This window comes from Sturnus vulgaris, chromosome 14 (assembly GCF_052056855.1).
Source record: "Sturnus vulgaris isolate bStuVul1 chromosome 14, bStuVul1.hap1, whole genome shotgun sequence".
Taxonomy (NCBI): Eukaryota; Metazoa; Chordata; class Aves; order Passeriformes; family Sturnidae; genus Sturnus; species Sturnus vulgaris.
This window is the reverse complement of record NC_142256.1, coordinates 6,700,430-6,721,785: the sequence shown is the minus strand read 5'-3', so window position 1 is coordinate 6,721,785 and position 21,356 is coordinate 6,700,430. Positions and strand designations below refer to the sequence as shown.

Here is a 21,356-nt window from a genome sequence, read left to right as displayed (position 1 = left end):
TGCTTCACTTCCACAAACACAAAGCCACTGAAATCCTGAGTTTTTCCAGTGAATTCAGGTGTGTTGCACAGTCCTGGTAGTTAATGATGATTTTGGGTATGAATGGAACCAAGGGGGAGGAGGAGCCCTCCTTGCTCAAAGACAGCTGAGAATTCTTTTGTGGTTTGGTTTGGTTTGGTTTGTTTGGGTTGTTTGTTTTTTTTTCCTGAGCTGTTCTGTCAAATGCTGAATGATGAGGTGATTTGCTTTGTAATGAGAAAGAAATTCTCACACTGAGCTTTTTATGGGTATTTTATTAGGGAATCTTTAAGCTTTTCAGAAGCTTTGTGTACACAGATGAAGTTGGGCTCCTGCTATGGCTCTTGGTTTCTCTGGGTTCTGATTTGGGTACAGTGAAGGATCTTGCAATGGAGATTTCTGCAATTTGTTTTCTTGTTTTGCTTTTGCAAAAGCTTCCAGCAAGAAGAAAAGATGAGTGATATGATTATGATTCCTAATTATCTGTGTATGCTCCAGAAGTCTTGGCTGCTGTGCAGACACAGAGATGCATTATGGATGGAGTGTGAGTGATAAAATTGTTAGCATGTGTTTACATCCTGATGGAGGCAGGTGAAAATAGAGCTATCAGTGGAAATGACTTGGTGCTATTAAAGCTGAATTTCTGCCTTCAGTTAATAAGTTCTGTTTACATTGCCACAGTTCAATTTGAAGAATGCTCTATTATGAATGAGCTGGGAGATGAGAAACTCTTGTGCATCCTTCATTAAAGATGACACCATTGACTCAAACCTGCTCTTCTGACAAGTCAAAGCCGATTTTAATTCTGGTGGTTCCTCAAGCCAGAATCCTGCTCTGCAATGGAGTGAAAGAAAATGTAGAAAAAACAAACTTCTGAATCAAGTACCTTCTCCTACTTGAACAAGCACCTTTGAACTTGCCAGTGGAAAAACCTGTGACTTTTGGTTTGGTTTAGAATGGCAGGAATGAAACCAAGCTTAGAATTTTGAAATGAGCACTCACTAAAGCTTCAATCTCTTTTCAGGAAAACACTGGAATTAATTATTGCTATTACACAAACCTCAAATTCCTCTAATATTTTTCATGAAATAGGGTTGGCACCTCTGCCTGTGCTCCCCTGGAACTGCTCTGTTCTCTACATTTCAGCTTTTAAAGCTCTGATATTTTACAAGGAGGAAGGTTGGATGAAGCACATGGAGTGTGACAGAAACTTTGTTAATATTGCATGGTCTATGACTGGGGACTTTTGTCTTTACAGCTCTGCCTTGTCTTCTTCAAAATTAAGCACAGTTGAAATATCAATTCTCTCTTTGCTCACCCTGTTCATCTGTCTTGCTGACATCCCTGTGTCTTGCAGCCCATCTGTTAAAGAGATTTCTTACTTGCAGTTTATACTTAATAGATAAAAAATAATAATGTGGAAATTACAGTGTCTATTTCTAGAGTGGTGCTTTAAAATATCTGCTTTCAGTGGCAGCACTGGGGTTTTTTAGTGCTTGTTGTTGTTATTTCTTATGTGAGTGTGCAACATCAGTGGAGAGCTGGGAGCTCTGTCTGCAAGAATAGGCTGCAAATCTGGAATTGTCAAAAGTAGTTTCCTTTTTTTCAGACTTTTCAGTCATTTTTGGGTCTGTATTATATTATGTAAGATTATTTTTAAAGGATCCTCGAAATTAATTTGTAGATTTTTATGTATGTATCTTTGGTGAGCTGCTCACGACAGCAATCTGCTGACTCTAAGGCAATTCATGTTTTTCTAAAATTTTTAGACTCTGCTCAATAATTCAGTAATGTGCCATTATTACCTATTTAATGTATTCTTGCCATTAAACTTTCATTTCCTTTTGTGCAGTTAAATGTCACTGAAGACTGAACTGTACCAGGTTTATCTTGAGATGATTGAAATTCTAATCAGACAGGTGAAACTTGTTTTCAATAAACTGAGAATTAGGTATTGCCACTGCTGTGGCACTATATAGGCAGATATTGTTTCAAGAAAATCTTGATTTTATCAATTAATATCCATCTCTGTGTTGGTTTCTGGTTCTCAGTGAACTTCACAAAGCTTCCAGCTTTGCTCTTAGGCCACCGAGGCTTCAGTTGAGAGGATTGCTTGGAAAAATGGATATCGACAACACTTTCCATCACACCTTTAAGAACCATATTTTAAATGTTTATTTCTGTACTCTGCCATTAATGAAAATGGGCAAATCCAGGTGGAATATTTGCCTTTCCACTGGCAGATATTTTCAGCTTTGCAGTGGCAGCAGCATCCAGGTGCTGCAGAAACCTCGAGAACAGAACATTTCCCTGAACTCCCAGGCTCCATTCTGCAATTTGCTGACTCTTTTCTGGAGCTATCATCACTTTTGGGTTTAGTTTGCTAACAGAATGAAATTATTGGGTTTTTTTTTTTTCCTTTTAGGATTTCTGTGCATGTGTGTGTGCCCTGTTCAGTTGTTTTGCAGAGAGCTGGGATGTCAGGAGTGCTGTGGAATTGGAAATGTGGCACCAGGCAGGCTCTGAAATGAGAGGGGAAGGTGTGGGAGAGGCTGGAGCTGAGCTGTGCCCTGCTGAAAACCAGGATTCCCAGGGAAAAGGAGGCAGGCTGCAGGGTTTCTGCAGCTCAGGGAACCTCTGTCTTTTATTCTGGGGGTTTGATGTGTGCAGCAAAGACTTTGATCAGCCACAGTTCTCTATCAGCTGCTTTAATCCTGTGTTCTTCCCAGGGATCTGTGGCTTCATGGCTCCAAACAACCCCACAGGAGAAAAGAGCAGACTAAAACACACTTGGCTTTGAGGCAAACCAATATTTCCTTTTTCCTTGCACCCTTCCTCTATCTGTAAAATAATTGTTAAATTTTTTTTTGTTTTTTCCTTCATGCAGGGAAAGAAAAAAAAATCTCATTTTTCTATTTAAAAGCATTATGTCAAACTTCTAATGATGGCTGCTGGGATGCAAGTCAATCTCAGTCTCATTTCTTAGGCTTCCACTCTTTCTAAGGCAAAAAAACCAAAACCAAGACTTCTGTGCTTCCACGATGCTTCTCTCACTAATAATTTCTCAAAGCTCTTTGTCATTTTGTTTGTGGATATTTCATTTTGATAAGTTCAGTGAAATTACAGAGCTGAGATTGTGCCTGAAAAAAGTGAACCCAGCACAGGCAGCCTAAGGCAGGAACTGTGGCTGGGCAGGAAAGAATCCACAGAGAAGAATTTTGGAATAAAAGGCAAAGAAAATGAGATGTCATACTGTATGATTTTGTCATTGATAGTTAGGCACATTTTTCATATAAAATATATATGTGAGGTGGGGGCCATCATTTCATCAGTGATTCTCAGAGCAAACTGAATTTCACTGTGTGTTTTCATAGAGTTTCTGTTATCAAATTGTTCATCTCTTCAAATAAAAATGCCCACAGTATTTAAAAGTTTTATAGAGCAAGTTGTATTCTCTGGAAAGGCATTGATTGATGGAAGTGTTGATATGAACTTGCAGATATTAATGATATTAATTCGTAAAATGGTAATATTAATAATATTAATTAATAAAAATGCCATATTTGGAAGCAGAACAGCACCTGCACATTTTGCAGTTGTAACCTTTGTACTGAAAGCTCTTTCCTTGTTACTCTTCCCTTTATTTACTGTGTTTTCATTTTTATTCCTTTATTTTTGCTGCATTTGATTCATTTTCCTTAACAAAACCTCACAGCTTTGCTGAGAGTGCCCGGGAGCAATATGAAAAACTGTCCAACATGCACAGCAACATGACAAAATTGTATGAAAATTTGGGAGAATATTTCACCTTTGATCCCAAAGCAATAAGCATAGAAGAATTCTTTGGTGATCTGAGCAACTTCAGAACTCTGTTTTTGGTGAGTAAAACCTCAAAATGTTATATATTTTCTTATATCTTTTTTTCCTCCCAGTTTTACTTCTTTCCTTGTCTCTGTATTTTTTTCTGCAATGTGGAATTTTGTGTTTTGCTCCTTGGCAGGAAATTGGGGTGAATGTTTCCAGAATCATTTAGGTTTTGGTCATTTTATTGTTCTCCAGTGTGCAAATTCACAACTCAAGTGGGGATAAGGTTGAGCCAAATTTAATTCAACTTTGATATTTTAGCAATGTGATGAATCAGTTTTAATGGACCAGGGGGAACATTAAAAGTTCACAGTGAAGCTTTTTTTTTTTTTTTTTTTCCTATAAGTGGCAAAAAATATTTACAAAAAGTATTAAGATTTTCTGCAACATTTTGATGCTTACATGAAGTTTCCCCAGAGGAAAAATATGCTGAAATTCCTTTAATCTGTGGGATTTACTTTGAAAAAGGAATAAGTACTGATAAGAATTGAGGAGCAATCAGATAAGACTGAGGGTAGAGAACATCTCCAAACATTCCCTCGAGCATGCACACATCTTAAATTTGTCCAATTCATATTTCTGGAATATCTTCCTGCTTTCTCTAAGTGCTCCCATCAACTTCTTTTAGTATTTTAGCGATTGGCTGAAATGTAATTCCAAATATTTTATAAATATTGGTGGCTCATTTTTTTTCCTGTTCATCATTCTCCTGTGGACTATTGATTAAAGCTCCTTTCTTGTGCCCTGAGCCAGTTTAGTTTAGAGGCTCACAAGTTTTCCAGCTTGCTGGAATATCACAGGAATTAAGTCAAACATTTCCACAGGATTTTCCTTTGCCAGCTGAACACAAGTCAAATTCAAGCCTGGAGAATAAAGAAAAAGTTGTATTCTCTTGGAGCTGACAACTGCAGAGAAATTGAATAAAAAGTGGCAAAAAGGGTGGTTTGTTGTGGGTTTTCTTTTCCCCTTTTGCAGTTAAAGATCCACTGGATAATAATATCTCTTTAATATTTAGGACTCTGAAGAAGAAGAAATATTTTTTTTTAGATTTCTAGTCCTTTATTCCCTTGAAAGTAAACACAAATTTTGATTTGTCCTTGAGGACAAATGCAACCTGCTACAACATCAAACCCAAAAGGAAAAAGGATCAGGCTCTTATCAAATAATGATTAATCTGTTGCCTGGAGCAAGATGCCACTTTGTTCTTTTCCATTTGTGTTCCTGAACTTGCAGTCTCACCCTCTGTGTCAAGTGACCTGTGATGTTTCCAGGCTGTCACTTGTTCAATGTTTGTTTGTGTTGGTGGCAGAGGATTTAGAAACCTCCACCAAATCTCTCCTGCCTCCATTTGGAAATGGACACAAACTTCCTTTCAATCTGATTGTGCTGTGGAAGTTGTGTGCAATATGTACTAGATTGGAAAAGTTCCTTTTTTTTCTTACCCAGTTTTTTTAAAGTGCTTTAGATTTTTTTTTTGCTCCGTGGGCTTCCTTTTAATGCAGGTGGTCCTAAATGTGAATTTTGAGTCTAAAATAACCAGGTTGTTTTTGAAGCAGGAACAGGGATTTTGGGGTATAGTTGTATGAAATGCAGAGAGGCTCTTTTGTTGAGTGAAGTGATATTTTTTTTTATTTTAAATCTGGTAGACAGTTTTATCAGTGGTGATTCCTTCCCTCCCATTTGTGTAAAGGCAGCTCTTTGAACAAGGAATTAAATCTTAAAGTCCATTATAAATGTACTTAGAGGAAAAGGGTTGTGTTCCAGTTTCAGTCAGTATTTAAGCAGATCAGCTGGCACATTGGTATAACAGCAGTGAAATAAATTGTGTTTTTCCATCACCACTGGTATTGATTGATGGCTGCTGTGTGCCCTGCACTGCAACAGCCACAAAGTGAAAATCTCCCCAAAACGAGGAGACCATTAAATGATCAGCAAACTGAATGTTTTTTATTGTGACCACTACTCTGGGCTTCGAGATTTTGCTAAGATTGATGCCCTGGACCAGACAGGGCACAGAACATCTGTTCTGCTGCCTTCATAAAAACCAGATTTTACCACAGTGGATTCAGCATCCTGGGTATAAATGTACCTGGAAGACCTTTCCTTCTTCCTAATATTTGTTTATAACATGCTTCAAAGTAACTTTCAAGCTCTATGGCTCAGGAGGGTTCTTTTGGTGGCTTTTTTGAAATGTCCCTAGAATGCAGCAGGTCGTTTGCCACAGTAATAGAACTCAATGAATATACAATACATAAATAAATGCATAATAAACATCTGATTTATCATGAAATACAGTGCATAGTCAGGCTAAATTCCCAGCTTTCAAACTCATAAATTGAGTTTGTAATTCAGGAGTGGTTTAAAAGAAAGGCTCTATTTATTCATTGTTCTCTCTGGTTATTTGTCTGGGAATACACTTCATCCCTTCTGCCTAAAAAGTAACAGTTCTTTAATGCAGCCTGAAAGATAACAGTTTCCAGCTAGCAGGGAACTGGGAAAAAAAAATAAAGAATAATGAGCAAGAAGTATTTTCTTCAGCGAAATTTCCCAAGAGGTGGTTGCAAAAGTGAAGCAGTGTCCTTATTAACAGGCAATATACAGCAAACCCTTCCTCCCCCCTGCCCCAAACCCGAAATACAAACCTTTTGTAAACTCTCTCAATTCTCATCTGAGTGGGTACATGCAGCTAGTGCTGAGCAGAACAGCTTTTAATCATTATCCTGAACAAATCAGGAATTAGGTGTAAGGTAGGGAAGGACACAGGGGGTGGAATTCACACCGGAGCAGGAATTCAGATTTTTTTTTACAAGGGGTTGGTGCTGCTGGAGAAGAGCTTTATTCATGATGTAAAACACGGGGATGGCATTTCTTTTGGAAGCTCCCCAAAAGGTGTAAAAATTAATAATAAAAGGAATTAAACTGAGTTCAGGTACACTGTGCAGAAAAAGCTGCCCAGGTGGGCTTGGGATTTTGTTGTGACCTGAGTGGTTTCTCTGGTGAGGTGGTTGCCTTTGTGGATGGGGTGAAAGCATGGATGTCTTATTTCAGGGTAGAGATGTCATTGATTTAGGAATATTTCCAAAAGTTACAGGGGAGAACATGGTCCAGAAGAAACCATGAAGTTAAATTTTCTAATCTTGAAAGGAACAGGATTAAGAAGCTTTCATTAGATTTTTATTTTGTTTTATATTCAGTGCCAGTAGCAACGAGTCCAACTGAGAAATGTCATTATTTCCAGGCATTATCTTTGGAAGTTTGTAATATTTAAATGAGGATTTTGAATCCTCATTCCACTCTGAAAGCAGAGCATAGTGTGGGATTTTGGCTGAGGCAGGACTTAAGCTGTTGAAAAGCTCTTGTGAAGCAGAGACTTCATTACCTGCTCTGAGTGAGAGCCTTGGGCTGAGCCCGAGTCCAGAAGAGACCCTGTGTGTGCAGCTGCCAACATCTGCACAACTTCAACAGCTCTGAGAATGAGCCTGACTTCCCTAAAATCCCCCCAGTTTCCTTCCCCATGTGCAATCTCAGTCTCATCATTCTGTTTGGCCCTATATCCTATTAAGAGAATTCGATAATTGGAATCCTTATTTGCCTTAATTGTGATTTCAGATTGATCACTGCATTATTGCAGCTTCATTTAGCGTGCTGATGTTGGGCTAAATTACAGCTCATTCACTTCCTCAAGTTCATCTTGGCTTGCTTAGCACGTTGGGGAAAATCCAAGCAGGCTCATGGATGTGGATAATCCTGTCAGAGCACAAAGTGTGAAGTGGGAGGTGGAAGAAACCTCAAAGAAAAAATTCAGCAGTGTGAGCTTGGCCCTTCAGTGTTTTGTTTTGTTTTGTTTCACATTTATCATTTCTTTGTGGTGTAATGCCACACACCCTCTGCAATCCTTCCTTCCACCAACCATGTCCTTCAGGAAGTCTGCAAAATCTTCCCAACTCAGGCACGTTTATTTTGTTATTTAATTACATTATATCTTTATATACCACACTGTGTGTAATTCTCACAGTCTCTTTTAAAATCTGTTGAGAATTTCTACCTAGAAACTTTGAAACCTTTCAGTATGTCACATTCAAGGTCCTGCTATTAAAAAGAGTAATTCACTTTTTCTACTGGATTCAGGCTCTTGTATGAACAGTTCTTACAGACCTACCTTAGAATGAATTTTTGTTAAAAATATCTCTAAGATTGTGCTCATGATGATGTGGCAGAGCATGGATTTGTCTTTTCCTTGATCCAGAAAGATTCTTTTGGAACTAAACAATAATTGGTCTGCCCTGGGCTCTGGTTTCTTTTTTAGGATTGTACCCAAAGAGACAACATTTGTTTTCCTGGGGTTTCCAACTTGTATTTTTTATTTTTTATTTTTTTTGTAAAGACAGTGATACAGCTTTGTTTTTTTGTGTGTGCTCTTAGCTCTGTGTCTCCATCAGGAATAACCTGAAGGAGATGTGTGTGTTTTTATTCTGCTATCCAAATATTGGTTGGAGGGAGCTGGAAAAACCCTCCCAAACCTGTCCACTCAGGGGCTGTTTAATACTGATCCCACCTTGGTGCTCAGGTGGAACCCTGCAGTTTCCCATTGCTACTGTTCAGTTTGGTTTTGTAAACTCTCCTGCCTGGGCAGTTTGAAGAATTTTTGCATGGCAGCAGCAAAATTCATCCTTCCCTCATCCATCCTGGCAAGCCCAGGACATTGGTGGCCCTGGGGTGGCCCTGCTGCAGGAGCCACTGGCCCAAAGCTCATCCTCTCTGCTCCTTCTTCGTGGCCACCCAGCAGGAAATTCAATTTTTCTGCTCTTGTTTCACACAGCTCCTTCCATCTCTGTGCCATCATTTTCATAGGGATAACAATGAATTTAAATGTGTTATCCTCCAAGGAACACCCATGAAAGTTCTTCCTTTTACATGTGAACTGATTGCTCAATCTGCTTTTCTATTTTATGTTTTGTATTTTAACTCTCTGAGTTTCTGTAGATTAATCCAGTTCATCTGAGTTTTGTTGTTTCCTGATGATTTACGACTGCAGAAGATTATTTTGCTGGAACTTCAGTTGCCATATTTTGCACTTGCAAGGCAAATTTGGGGAAGGCCTGGGGGATCACAGGCAGCCTCATTATTGGTGCATGACCACTTTGTAGCCAAGTGCATCTTTAATATCCAGGGAGATTTGTGCATTACAGTTTGTTTTCTTTCTTCTTGTTTTTAATAATTTACCTTCGAGAGTCTATTTACAACCGTGTGGATGTGTGAATATGTTTGTCTGTCAAAACTTAAGATATGTACAGAATGCAAGAGATGCATTAATTTTTTATTTGCTTCTTAAGGAAGCCAAGCTGTAAACTGGCAGAGCTGAGTAGCAGAGCTGCACTTCAGTGAATCCTAATAAACACAAGGGGGAACATCAAACTATGTGCTTCTTCAACTAACTCACTTAAAAAGAGATAATATTCCTTGCTGAATCTACTTCTCTGCTAGCAGAGACAATAATTCGGTTTTGGTTTTATTATAACAAAGCAAACCCACACTCAAACTTTCTGTAACTTTTAATTTGATGTTGAATTAGCAAAACTGCTTGCCCTTATTGCACCAACCAAAATAACAGAGGGTCGTGAAAAGCACATCAATAAAAGGGATTTATGCATTTAAATATTTCTGTCTGCTGAGATTCACTGGAAAATTATTTCCCTTTTTGCATGCACTTACATGTTTTCAGAAGACAGCATCTAGATGAGAACTTCTCAAAATGTGAATTAAAGCTGCTGAGAAGGCTTTTATTCTTACCAGAGGATTGCTTGTCTGATTTCTAACTGTTAGATTAGTTTAATTTTAATTGGAGAATAAATCCAGTTGTGTAGTAGATCCCTGTGAACAGCAGAAAGTTCTTTGTCACTGTGGAATTGTATTGCAGTAACAAAACTGCTGATTTTTGTTCCCTCTTTTAAAGCAATGCCAATTAGAGAGATTTTTTTTTTCAGCCTTCAAACTGATCTTTACCTTATTTTGAGATAATTTTGAGGTAATGCAGAGAGGGCATCGCTGGCATTTGAAAAAAAACCTGTTCATCTGGAATAGCACTGCCCTGGATTAGAAGAAATTCTCTGCAACCCAAATGTTTGGAAGAGAGAAGGTCTGGGGGAATATAAAACATGCCATGAGAGAGAAAAAGAACCCTTTGCAGTAGAACTGTAGAAAATGAAAGGATTGATATAATTTCAAATGCTTTAGAAAGCACTCTACACCTGAGTCCAAATTCTCTTTACTCACATTAATCATCAGTCAGTTTGGAGAAACTGTGAGCAAATCTGTTAGCAATGTTAATTCAAATATAAAGTATGTTTATAAATATAGATGAATATAGATTTATTTTGCTTTCTGCACTGACTTTGAGAGCAGGTGGGAGTATGTTCCTGCCAATGATTTATTTCCAGCTTTCATCTAACTCTGACTAAATGTATAGCAGTAAATGAGATAACAAATATGGAATGGTTAAAGAGTCCAACTGCCTGATGGAGGGAAATAAAAAGCAACTCCATTCCAGGTGGTGGATGGGTGTAGACAGATAAAAAGGGGAATTCTCACACAGAGTTACCAGTATTTTGTTTTCTTGCTGTTCTTCAAGAAGATTAAATCTTTATTTTGAATGTTTTTGGTTTTTTTAATCACCAGTGGTGCCTGTTGTATTTTATGAAGTGCAGTGTGAATTTTCCACAGAATCTTCCTTCAGACAGAACTCATACAATTGGGCTCAAGGAGAATTCCCAGATAAAATAACCTTAGAGCTTGTTTAGTTCAATGTGCTGTGGATTTCCTGGTAGAAAATGTGCTGGATTCTGTGATTTCATCCCAGGATCTCCAGTGCAACCATGGCATCTCATTTTTGCTTTTCTCCTAAGGCTGAGAGCATTTCCTTCTCCTACACCAAGAACTGCACTCAGTGTCCCCTCACAGCTCCTCAGCTTGCTGGAATATCACAGGAATTAAATAAATCATTTCCACTGGATTTTCCTTTGCCACTGGAACAAGAGTCAAATTGAAGGCTGGGGAATAAATAAAAATTCTCTGTATTCTCTGCAGACAGGGGTGGAATGTGGTGTTTGACCCCAGGGAGCTCCTGAAATGGCACATTAAAAGATGCTGCCCCTTGCTTGAATGAACGTTCAGGATTTGGAAGCATTTGGGAATCTTGGATTTTAATTTCCTAGTTTGTATAACCTGTTACCTCAGAGGCTTCTTAGTCATAATCTAAAAATTCAACTATTTTCCATTTCCTCTCCTATGTTTTCTGTGTTTAAGTCATCCAGACTGGCTATTTTAACAACAACAACAAAAAAATGTTTAATTGTATTTTAAGTCTAGGACCTGGGCTTCAGCCACTTATAATTGAATTTCCATCATAGTGGGAGCTTGGCTTCCTCCCCATCATCCCTCCTCAGAGCATGGCACAGCTTTAAGGTACATTTGAAATCTTAATCAGGAAAAATACAAACATGTTGCTGCTGAAAAGAATTCTGGTTGTTTTTGTTTTTTTTCCCTTCATCATAAATGCAAAGCTATTTCAGTTTCCATTGCTCTGATCAATAATGCTCACATGTACAAATGTTCATTATGTTCCCCCCAAGATTCCTGAGGATGCTCCAAGTATTGGGTCAAGTCCCTGCTTTTTTTTTTTTTAATTTTTTTTTTCCTGCTCTCATTCCATGGAACCACATTACCTTTACAAACCAGGTTATTTTGGTTTTCCTCAATGTACAGACACTCATACTCATTTCTTCTAATGCAGGAGGCATTAAAAGAAAACAACAAAAGAAGAGAATTGGAGGAGAAAACCAAGAGAGCCAAGCTGGCCAAGGAGAAGGCTGAGAGGGAGAGGCTGGAGAGGCAGAAGAAGAAGCAGCAGTTGATTGATATGAACAAAGGTAAGGAGCATTCTTGGCTGAGAAATTAGCATTAAAAAAGGCAAAAACTACGAGTTAGAAACTGAAGGCTGTTTCTGATCAATATGAGGAATACTTGCTGACTGTTCTGAAAGCTGAAAAAAGTTCACTTTGCAAAATGGAAAATTCAGTTTTGTTTCAGCCTAGCTGGTCATGTCATTCCATTTCTGCCAGTTAATGTGGGTAATGCTCCTTTCAAGGCATTTTGTTGTGAATTATTGGCTTTTTTGCATTTGTAGCACTTAATTGATTTTTTTTCTTATGGATTGACTTCCAAGAAGAAGAAGAAGTGTCTTCCTTGCTTTGTTGTTAATTTAATTCTGTAAACATCTCCATAATCAAGGTATTGTGGCAATTAATGTCTTTCTTTTTGGGCTTGGGGGTCTTTGTTAGAATGGATGTTCTCCCAGAAGTCCTATTAGGAGCTGGAAAATCCAGTTGAGCTTGGAGCCTGAGTGCAGAGTGACATTTCAGCACGATAAAAAGCAAAGTGTTGAGCTTGTCAGCTGGGAGAATATTGTATTTCACACGAGACCTCTCTGCCAGGGAGGGAGGAAAGAAAGCAGAAGGAATGGGCTGGGCTCCATATTGATGCTGTGCAGATTTCCAGGAGGTTGTAAAATAAAAGGTTTTTATTCTTTACCTGACTCCAGAGGTAAAATTGGATTTAGGCAAGAGATTACTTGCAGTTTTTTTTGTTCAGTTTCTATGAGTTTGTGTTAATCTGACCCAGCTATAAGAACACCTGTCCTTGTTATCCAGTTAACAGGCCCTGCTCAGGGAAAAATGCTGCAGTGGTGCCACAAATCCTGTTATCTTTGGCCTTGCTTGAACTGGCACTGACACTGCATGGAAAGTTCTGTGGCAGAAATTCTTTTCTGTAAATGACAAACTTTATTATCAGATCATTTAAAAATGAGGCTCATTTCAGTATAGCTATAAATGAAATGTAAAATTTAAACACAGGGGATGCATAAATGCATTTTCTTTTCCTTGTGAAGTTAAACTGGTGAAGGTTTCTAATGAGACTTTTCTAACCCATTCTTTCAGCAATATTTATTTAATATCTGCCAAAAAAATGTCCATGGTAATGTGGACAGGCACTTTTTTTGTGAGTGGGATAAAAACCAGTTAAATATCCCTTCATCACCCTCCCTGTGCCCGTGCTGGGGAGAGTTTATTTGAGCTCCAACTCCAGACAATGAAAGCCAGAATATTTTGTGAGCTGTTGGAAAAGGGGGCTGGATGCTGATGTCAGAGAGTTGGAGCTCTCAGTTTGAAATTACAACTTCTAAAATTGCCTCAGCTCAGTGCTGAGAGCTCACCTTCATTTTTCTGCATCCCTAAACTCTTCCTGCAGGTGAGGGGACTCCAGTGCCAGCAGTGCCTCCCTACCCTGACAGCATTCTGCTTGCTTGCTTTTCCTGCTAAATGATACAACTCAGGTTTAATTTTGCATTGTAGTCTTCTCTTAATGAAAATGCAAATATATGAATGTCTTTACATGGCCCAGTGCACCAAAACTGCCATTTAAATAACTAGTGTTTGTAAACCTGTGACACAAAGTTAGTTTAATACTTCTAAAATACTTTTTTTTTCCAATCTGTAAATATTTTTAAAATATCCATTTCACATATTTTAGCTCTGCTTATGTGGTTGGAGGAGAGCTAAACCTCCATCCTCACTGGATTCCATTACATTGGTATTCAACTGACTCTTTTTGCTAAATAACTTAATTTTTTTCTTGATGCAGCTACTTCTGTGTGCTCATTGCTGCTTATATAAATAGTTTGTAAATTTGTCTAAGTGAATGTGACACAGCAGACTGAGGGGAAGGAGCAGATGTCCTCTCAAGCTGTCACTTTGGCCAAGGTGATTTTCACCCAAAGGTGAAATTTTCACCTCAGCCTCTCCCAGAATCAAATTTGATCTCAGTGCTGCAGCCTTTGGGATCAGACCAATGGGGTTCCTGCATTTGCCAGCTCCTATAATAAGTTTGGGTTTTTTTCTGTTTTCTGACTATTCAGTGACAACTTTAATGTGGTCACTGGAGAATCCAGATTAGGTTAGTTCAAATTAATTAACTTAAAATTAATATCAGTTTCTTGGTGTAACTGTAGAAAACCAGTGTGGCCAGAATCAAGAATTGTTTTAATATTTCCTAGTGAAGTAATTCAGACTTTGCCAGTATTTTGAGCACCACTTGACTCACTTTAGTGGTTTTGTGCTTTGTGTCAATGAGGTGCCACATAAACACTAGGTGTGAACTGATAAAAAACCTGCTGAATGTTCCCAAATATTTAAAGATGACTGCAAAAATAGAAAATAAAACCTCTATAAAAATGAACATTCCAAACAGTTACCAAGGTTGCTCGCATTAGGTGAGGAGTGCAGGATTGCTGGTGAAGTTTGGAGGCACAGGAAGGTTTGTGCCTTACGCACACACCCACAGATCTGAAATTTCACTGTTCAAATCCTGATCAGTTCTGTCTCCTCATGGCACCTGAATTTGGAGGAGAAACCTTTCACGATTTCCACCTGATTCAGCATCTGCAGAATCCTTGCAGCATTGCTTCTGTGTGCACGTCTGAAGCACAGAGAGAAAAAAAAAAAAAAAAAAGAATTGGAGGATTCATCTTCCTGCAAAAGTGTGAAACAGCAATTCTGATGCAAATGTTATTTAATCAGAAACAGTTTTGCTCTTCATTATATCTGATTACTATGGCAATTAAAATCACCTTTTAACTAGCAGTGTTCGGGTAAGAGATGGAATGAGCTTTCTCAGTCCCAATTAGGATTGAATTAATTGTTTTGAAGACATATTAACATTCTCCCCTAATGCAGATGAAGATAATGCAAGTGAATTTCTGTGCTGGGGCTTGATGGATATTCCTGCTTTCCCTTTCCCCACAGAAAATTTCATTTCTTTTTATTCAGTGTATTCTGCTGGGAGCAAAGGTTGTGCTGTGTTTCCTTGAGCTGGTTTCCACTGGTGCCAGGGTAGAATTCCAGAGGTTGCTTTTGCTGCAGTTTCCTGATGATTCTGTGGTTTTTTTTCTGCTTGCTTTTTCTTCCTTGCACGTCCTTTAGCATAAACAGAAATCCATACTAAGCTTATGATGAGCTACATGTAATTTTGTCAAATTGTCTTTTGGAATTTCTGTCTTGGCTGCTGATTGCATGGGGGGTACCTGCAGTGCTGGAACTTGGATCTTATTTACATTTTAAAGATTCTCACTTTGTGGTGCTTGGATGTCAATGAGGCAAATGTTCCAAGTCCTTTGGGAAGTCATTATTTTTCATATTGATGTCGATGGGCTGTTTGAATATGCTGCACACCTCCTGAAACCTGATATTCACAGAACAAAACAACAGATAGAAAAATGGAGTTTTGCATTATGCCTAAAGGTGAGCATCTACAGAGCCAGGATGAGGTTTGAGTTTTCCTCTTCAAAGCAATTCTGCAGGAATTGCTAAAAAAACTTTGTAAAATCTGTTTGTGCAGGAGTTTCAAGCAGTCCTGAGAATGGGGTGAGTGTCAGAATTACTGAACTGCTGCTAAATGGATCAAAACCAGGAGAAATGCAAATAAATGTGAGCATGGACAGGGAGTTAGAAAGAAATTACAGCTCGAAATTTCATCTCACCTTTAAATGTTTTGCTCTGGAAAAATTTGATTTTGATAATGAAGATGGCCCATATGGTACCTTCCAATTGAGTTTATCAGGGGAATAAAATATTAGACTGACAAATCTGTGATTGGGATAATTGCAGGGAAGAAAGAAAAAAATTGGATTCTTTTCTCTTAAAAGGAGGTTTCCTGGGGACTATTTACTGAGCAGTAACAAGTGGTAACTTTGGGGAGTTTTCTATGCAAATTCAGCTTTTCCTTAGAGAAATTATTTGTGTTTCAAAAAGTTGGTACTGTTATTAATTTTGAAAGTAGCCATAATTTTGTTTATCTCAATGTAACTGCTGTATGACAGCTGATATTTTGTAGAATTTGCAATGTTAAAAAAGCATTTCAGAAATAATTCTGGATCAGCTTTGGTATAAGGCTGGATCAGGAGTCAGGGTGGGATGGGGTGAGGAGCAGAAAATCCCTTGGCTCTGTGAGAATTAAAAAAATTATCAACATTATTTCCAGTTCCAAAACACTGCCCCACATCAGCTGCTGGGAGGAAAATTAACTTTATCCCAGTCAAAACCATCACCAATATTAAAAAAAAAAAAAAAAAAAGTAAAAAGTCATCAAGAATATGTAAGAACTCCCCTTTCCTCAAAATGTGTTCCCAAAACTCCTTTTCCCCTAAGATGTTAAAGCAATTGTTCAATTGTAAGGAACTTTGAAAAGGAAATTATTAACCATGATAAAAGCATCGATGATTTTGTTCTGCCTTGTCACAGAAATTGTCACATATCTGCTTGCCACAGAAATTCAAGGTAGCTCAGGACTGTAGCTCAGATTCTTGAAACTGCAGCAGAGTTTTATTTACAGGTGTAATTAGTGAGGGATCACTTGGGATTTTTTGTTTTGTTTTGTTTTGTTTTGTTTTGTTTTGTTTTTTTTTTTTGTGAGCTGCACAATCTTTTCCTTCCCACACAGAGGCAATCTCTTCCCATTTGTTCCAGGAAATTCACATTACAGCCCATTTCAGGGGTGCTCCTTGCAGGGGCAGGCTCCAGGGCCATCTCAGCTTTGACCATTGGGACACTTTCTCTCAATAAATTAAAAAAAAAGTGAATTTCAAACATTGTTTTCAATAGCCTGCCTGGATAACAAAGTACTTTTTTTCTCCTATTAATTTATTTAAGCCTGAGGTTGGGTTTATCATCAACAATATTCTTAATTGGTGTGGAAGCAAGGGTTTGCCTTGTTTTGTAGACTGACACGAGGCAGGGCTTCACTCCTCAGTCACACTGGCCTAACTTGTTCTCTTTAATTAAAAAGTAAATAAGAGTCACGAGACAGCACTCTGCTGCAGAGCAGGACTGCTTCCTGGAGATATTTATTATGCATGCAAAATGAATTTAGCAAATGAATAAAATGCAAATATACGAGGAGAACACAAAACCACGCTTTCCCAAAGACATTGAGAGCTGACCTTTTTAAGTGGATATATTGCAATTAAAAATCCTGGTACTGGTTATGAATAAAAAATCGTGTTTAAAAGTTTCTGCAGGACACACATTAAACTTGGAAAAGTGCTTAAAAGTTCAAAGCAAAACAGGGTAGATGTGAATGGAAGCATGATTTAAAAACCCTTTGGAGCAGCAGGAGGCAGCATGTGTTACCCAATGTGCTATTGGACTTTCAGTAAGGACCCAAAATTATTAAAAATTTCCCGTAAAATTCCTGTAAACCTTTGCCCAAATGTCTGTGCACTATCTCCACTTCTTATTAACTTAGATCAGTTTGCACTCAGTACATTTGTAACAGTGAGTACAAGATGTTTTGCAGGTGTGCATGTGGAAAATATTAGGAAATAAAAATGTGCCAGCAAAACACGTGGGCACTGCTGCAGACAGCAAAAAGGGAGGGCAGGAAAACTGTGCAGGAGCAGGAGATGGTGTGAGCTGGGAAAAAGAGATCCTGGAGCTGGACCATGCCTGCCTGAGCTCTGGGGCTGCACATCCAGAGCAGTTTTTGTATCCCAAATTATTCCAGCACCTTCTGAAATAGGAGCCTCAAGCTGGAGTTAGAATCCTTTGGGTGAGTTTTGCTGCCTGGCAAATGTGTGCAGCCCGGGAGGAGCCCCCAGCACAGGCAGGTTTGCTGCCAGGGGAGCTGCAGTGGCTCCCTGCATGTTGGGGACGATTTTTTGTTGAGTTTTGCTCTGCTGGGATTCCAGAGCTGCTCCTGCACCCCTGCAGAAACCCTGCTGCCACTTTATTGTTGGATTCCACCCCCTGGTTATGTGAAAAGCTTTTCCAGTTGTGATTTCTCTCCTGTGATCGAGCTGGTGCCCCCCAGCTCCTGCAATCACAGCATCCTGGGTTTTTGTCACTCTGGCTCATTGCTGGTTTTTTGGTCACCTCTCTGGGTTGGAGCTCTTGGGCATTCCCTGTGAAGTTGCATTCCTTCACTTATTTCAGTTCATTTGATTATTGCAAATTTCTGCAGGTTGGGTCCCTTCAGCAGTGCAAGGAGCAATAATGTTGTTCTATGGAAGAAGAAAATTATCTTTGTCTTTATTTTTATAATTAAAAGTGGCCCAAATCTGTTGAGTAGCACTGGTGTAAAGCCTGGGAGCTGCAGGAGCAGAGATATTTCTGTAACCTCCTAAAAACCCCAAGCTGCAATAGAATTAATGTCAAATCCAAATTAAAACAAATGAAGCTGGTAGTTAACACATCAATTAATGACAGAGAGGCTTTCTTTGCAGTCCTCTTTAATACCTGTAGTGAATCTGGCTCTTTGCTAAGGCCAATCAAAATAAATTGCCAATTTTTTTCTTTTTTTGTTTTTTTGGGTTTTTTTTGTTTTGTTTTTGTTTTTTGTTTTTGCATGTCTCCACCTTTGCTCTCTCTTAAATGCTTGGGGCCAGCTTGGAGAAGAGAAACAATGAGGAAGGAAATGACTTGTTCCATATGAAACTCCTATCCTTGTGTACAATGAAAGCCATCCAAAAGAGAAATAATCATCATGTATTTGATTTCTAGTGACAGAAATGTTAGAAATAAGTTTTTAGTTTTCAAACTACTGGCAATTTCTGTCTTTGTTTCTTATTTGTGTCTATAAATTGCTGTGGGTGGTATAAAAAAGACAAATTGAGGGGGTAGCTGGTACTGTGTAAAAAACTGCAGCCAGAACTATAGGGAAAGACTGAAATTTGTTAAATTTTATTTATCAATTTTAATCAAGGCTCCCTGAAAATGCAGTTCTTTGTCCAGTTCCCACTTAACCACCTGAAGGCTTTAAGATGCCCTGCTGAGATCAGACCTTGCATGAATTTCACTTTGAGGAGTTAAAAACCTCATCACTCTGTCCTACAGCTTCCTTAATTATTTGTTTTATGTTGAATATTCTGGCATCCCCAAACCAGGCTGGGTTTTGGCAGTTGCAGTAATTAGCAGGTAGAGCAGCTCACTCAGCAAAAAAAAAAAGGCTGCATAAACATTACATAATATTGAAGGATTTTTGTCTTTTTTAATCAACTCTGCCAACTCTTACTTTTAATGAAGATCGAAGAATATTGTAATTTTTCTACACATGAAATATTCTGAGATTAACTAGTTCTGGGTCTGCAGTCAGTGCCATTAAATGTTCCAGACCAACTTGATGTGCATTAATTTGGACAATGTGCATTCACAGACCTTTGATTTGGAAGGTAAATTTAATACAGAGCCAGCAACAAAGCAATGAATAAGCATGGGTAGGATAAGAAGCACAAAGAAAAAACAATTATGTTGTACAGTTTAGAGAGAATTCTGGCCTTGTATGTGAGTGGGAATTGAGTGAAGTTAATTTGCTTTTTTGTTCTGGAGGAGCTCAGTTTTCAGGCTTTTAGATGGAATGGAATTAAAACTGGTATTTCAGAGCCTTGTGCTGATTCCTGCTCCCTTTCCTCTCACCCTGGAGAGAGCTTTGGGGCTGTGCTGTGTGTGTACAGTGGTTTAAGTCAGGTTGATGTATGATTTAAAGGTATCAAGTCGTTATTTTAATGATCAGCTTGTAGGAATTTGGAGCAGGTACTGTTTTAGGTGTACTCTTACATCAGGTCTGGCTTGAGTCTAATAAATCTGAATGGCACAGAGAAGCAGGACAGAACAGCTTATTCATTAATGGGCTGCTTTTAAACTTGAACATTTGAGAGCTTCAATGTGCATTTAACCTCCTACACTTGGTGTGAGTCAGAAGTTTTTTTACCATAGTGTAATTTTCTTTGCATAAAGTAATGATCTTCCCATTCCCAGATGGGGAAATTTATATTAGTTTGGAGTCTGAGAGATGTGGATGAAATGTCCACCTACCTGCTGAGTCTAACCTATCTTTTAGCTTTGGGTTATAACACAGGTATGGGAACAGAAAGAGGCATTAATCAATAGTTTTGTAAGCTTTCAGTTCTTTGACCTCTGTTTCTCATGCTGCTGTCAACTGTTATTGACAGACTGAAATGCAAAGGAATGTAAAGACTCAAATATGGAAAAAGAAGTAATTTTTTCTACCCAAATTTCCATAATGCACCATCAAGTCCAGCAATTTAAAGGCTGCGAGTTAGCTTGGAGATGAAAAAAGCAAAATAAAAAATTGGGCAAAAGTAAAATTCAGCTGTTAAGAAATGTTATAGCATTGACTTCCACTGCGTGGTCACCCCCTTTTCATCCTTTCCTTATGTCACCTGAGGACCATCCATGCTACTGATTGTATAGATAATTTGATTGTATAGGTTGTATCTGATATTTGATTGTATAGATTGTATTTGATAGTTGATTGTATAGATTGTATTTGATAGTTGATTGTACTGATTGTCTTTGATATTTGATTGTATAGATGATTTTTCCCCAAGATTTAATGAATCATGAAGTCAAGAGGCAGTGTATAAAATCTTTTCTCTGCACTGCAATACTGAACGTTCTGCTGCTCAGTGTCATCAGATGCATTGATTAAATTGACGTGTTTCCACTCCAGCCAAGCCTTCAGGTAGCTCAGCAGCAGCTGCCTGTGTGCATGCTGCAGATGTGCAGCAGTAATGCACAGCTGGCGTGTCCAGGTTGCAGGAGCAGCACCATTGGCATCAATCGTGCCTCGATGGTGGAGCCTGACCCCGAGCAGCCGGGGCTGCTGTGCCCAGCCTGGCATCGCATGTGACAACACCGGGGCTTGTGTTTGTTCCCAAGGTTGTGCTGACTGCATTTTCTCTTGCTCTGCTCTCAGAGGGTGACGAGACAGGAGTGATGGACAGCCTGCTGGAGGCCCTGCAGTCGGGAGCGGCGTTCAGAGACCGCCGGAAACGAACGCCGCGACCGCAGGGTAAGAGAAACGCAAACCCTGCAGGGCCAGGGCTCTGAGCTCAGCATGGCAATGCTTGTCTGGCAAACATTGGCCCACTGAGCTCCTGGGAAATCCTGGATTTTTAACTCTACGTGCTGCTGTTGGGTTTGAAATGGCATTTGAGTATCTCTGCATCAAGGGGGTTTAATTCTTACAGCTGTAAGAATAATTGATTTATTCTAGGTGGTGCCACGAGGAATATTGGCTTCTTAACAAGTGAGACTTTGAGTGTTCAGCTGGTCACATTGCCAAGCACTGCTCTTGGTAGGAACTTGCAGTGCTTGGAGCCTTAAAAGTAAAAAATGCACTAAGCTTCATTTTCCTGAGGAAGACAATAGTATTGGACTCAACTCTGTCCAGTTTCCTGGGCAATTGCTTCTTCCTGCAAAGCTGATTTGGGGAAATTTTGAGAAGTTAATCAGTGGCAGTGTTTCCTTACTTCACTTCTCTGCTCGTGATATTCCAGTGGCACACTGTTTGTGAAATGGATTTACTCTACTTTTACTTTTCATCAAAGCTCATGGTAACTGTGTTTT

General features: G+C 38.9%; 1 protein-coding gene across 3 annotated transcripts in view; it reads left to right on the top strand.

The window, feature by feature from the left end:
* Nucleotides 1-21,356, top strand: part of DIAPH2 (diaphanous related formin 2) — a 166,297-nt gene that overhangs the window by 92,572 nt on the left and 52,369 nt on the right. For all 3 annotated transcript variants that reach the window (XM_088173060.1, XM_088173059.1, XM_088173058.1), the window contains 3 exons: nucleotides 3,733-3,896; nucleotides 11,672-11,807; nucleotides 20,704-20,799. In XM_088173060.1, coding sequence (XP_088029186.1) covers nucleotides 3,733-3,896; nucleotides 11,672-11,807; nucleotides 20,704-20,799 — 396 coding nt within the window. The remainder of the gene's footprint in view (nucleotides 1-3,732; nucleotides 3,897-11,671; nucleotides 11,808-20,703; nucleotides 20,800-21,356) is intronic.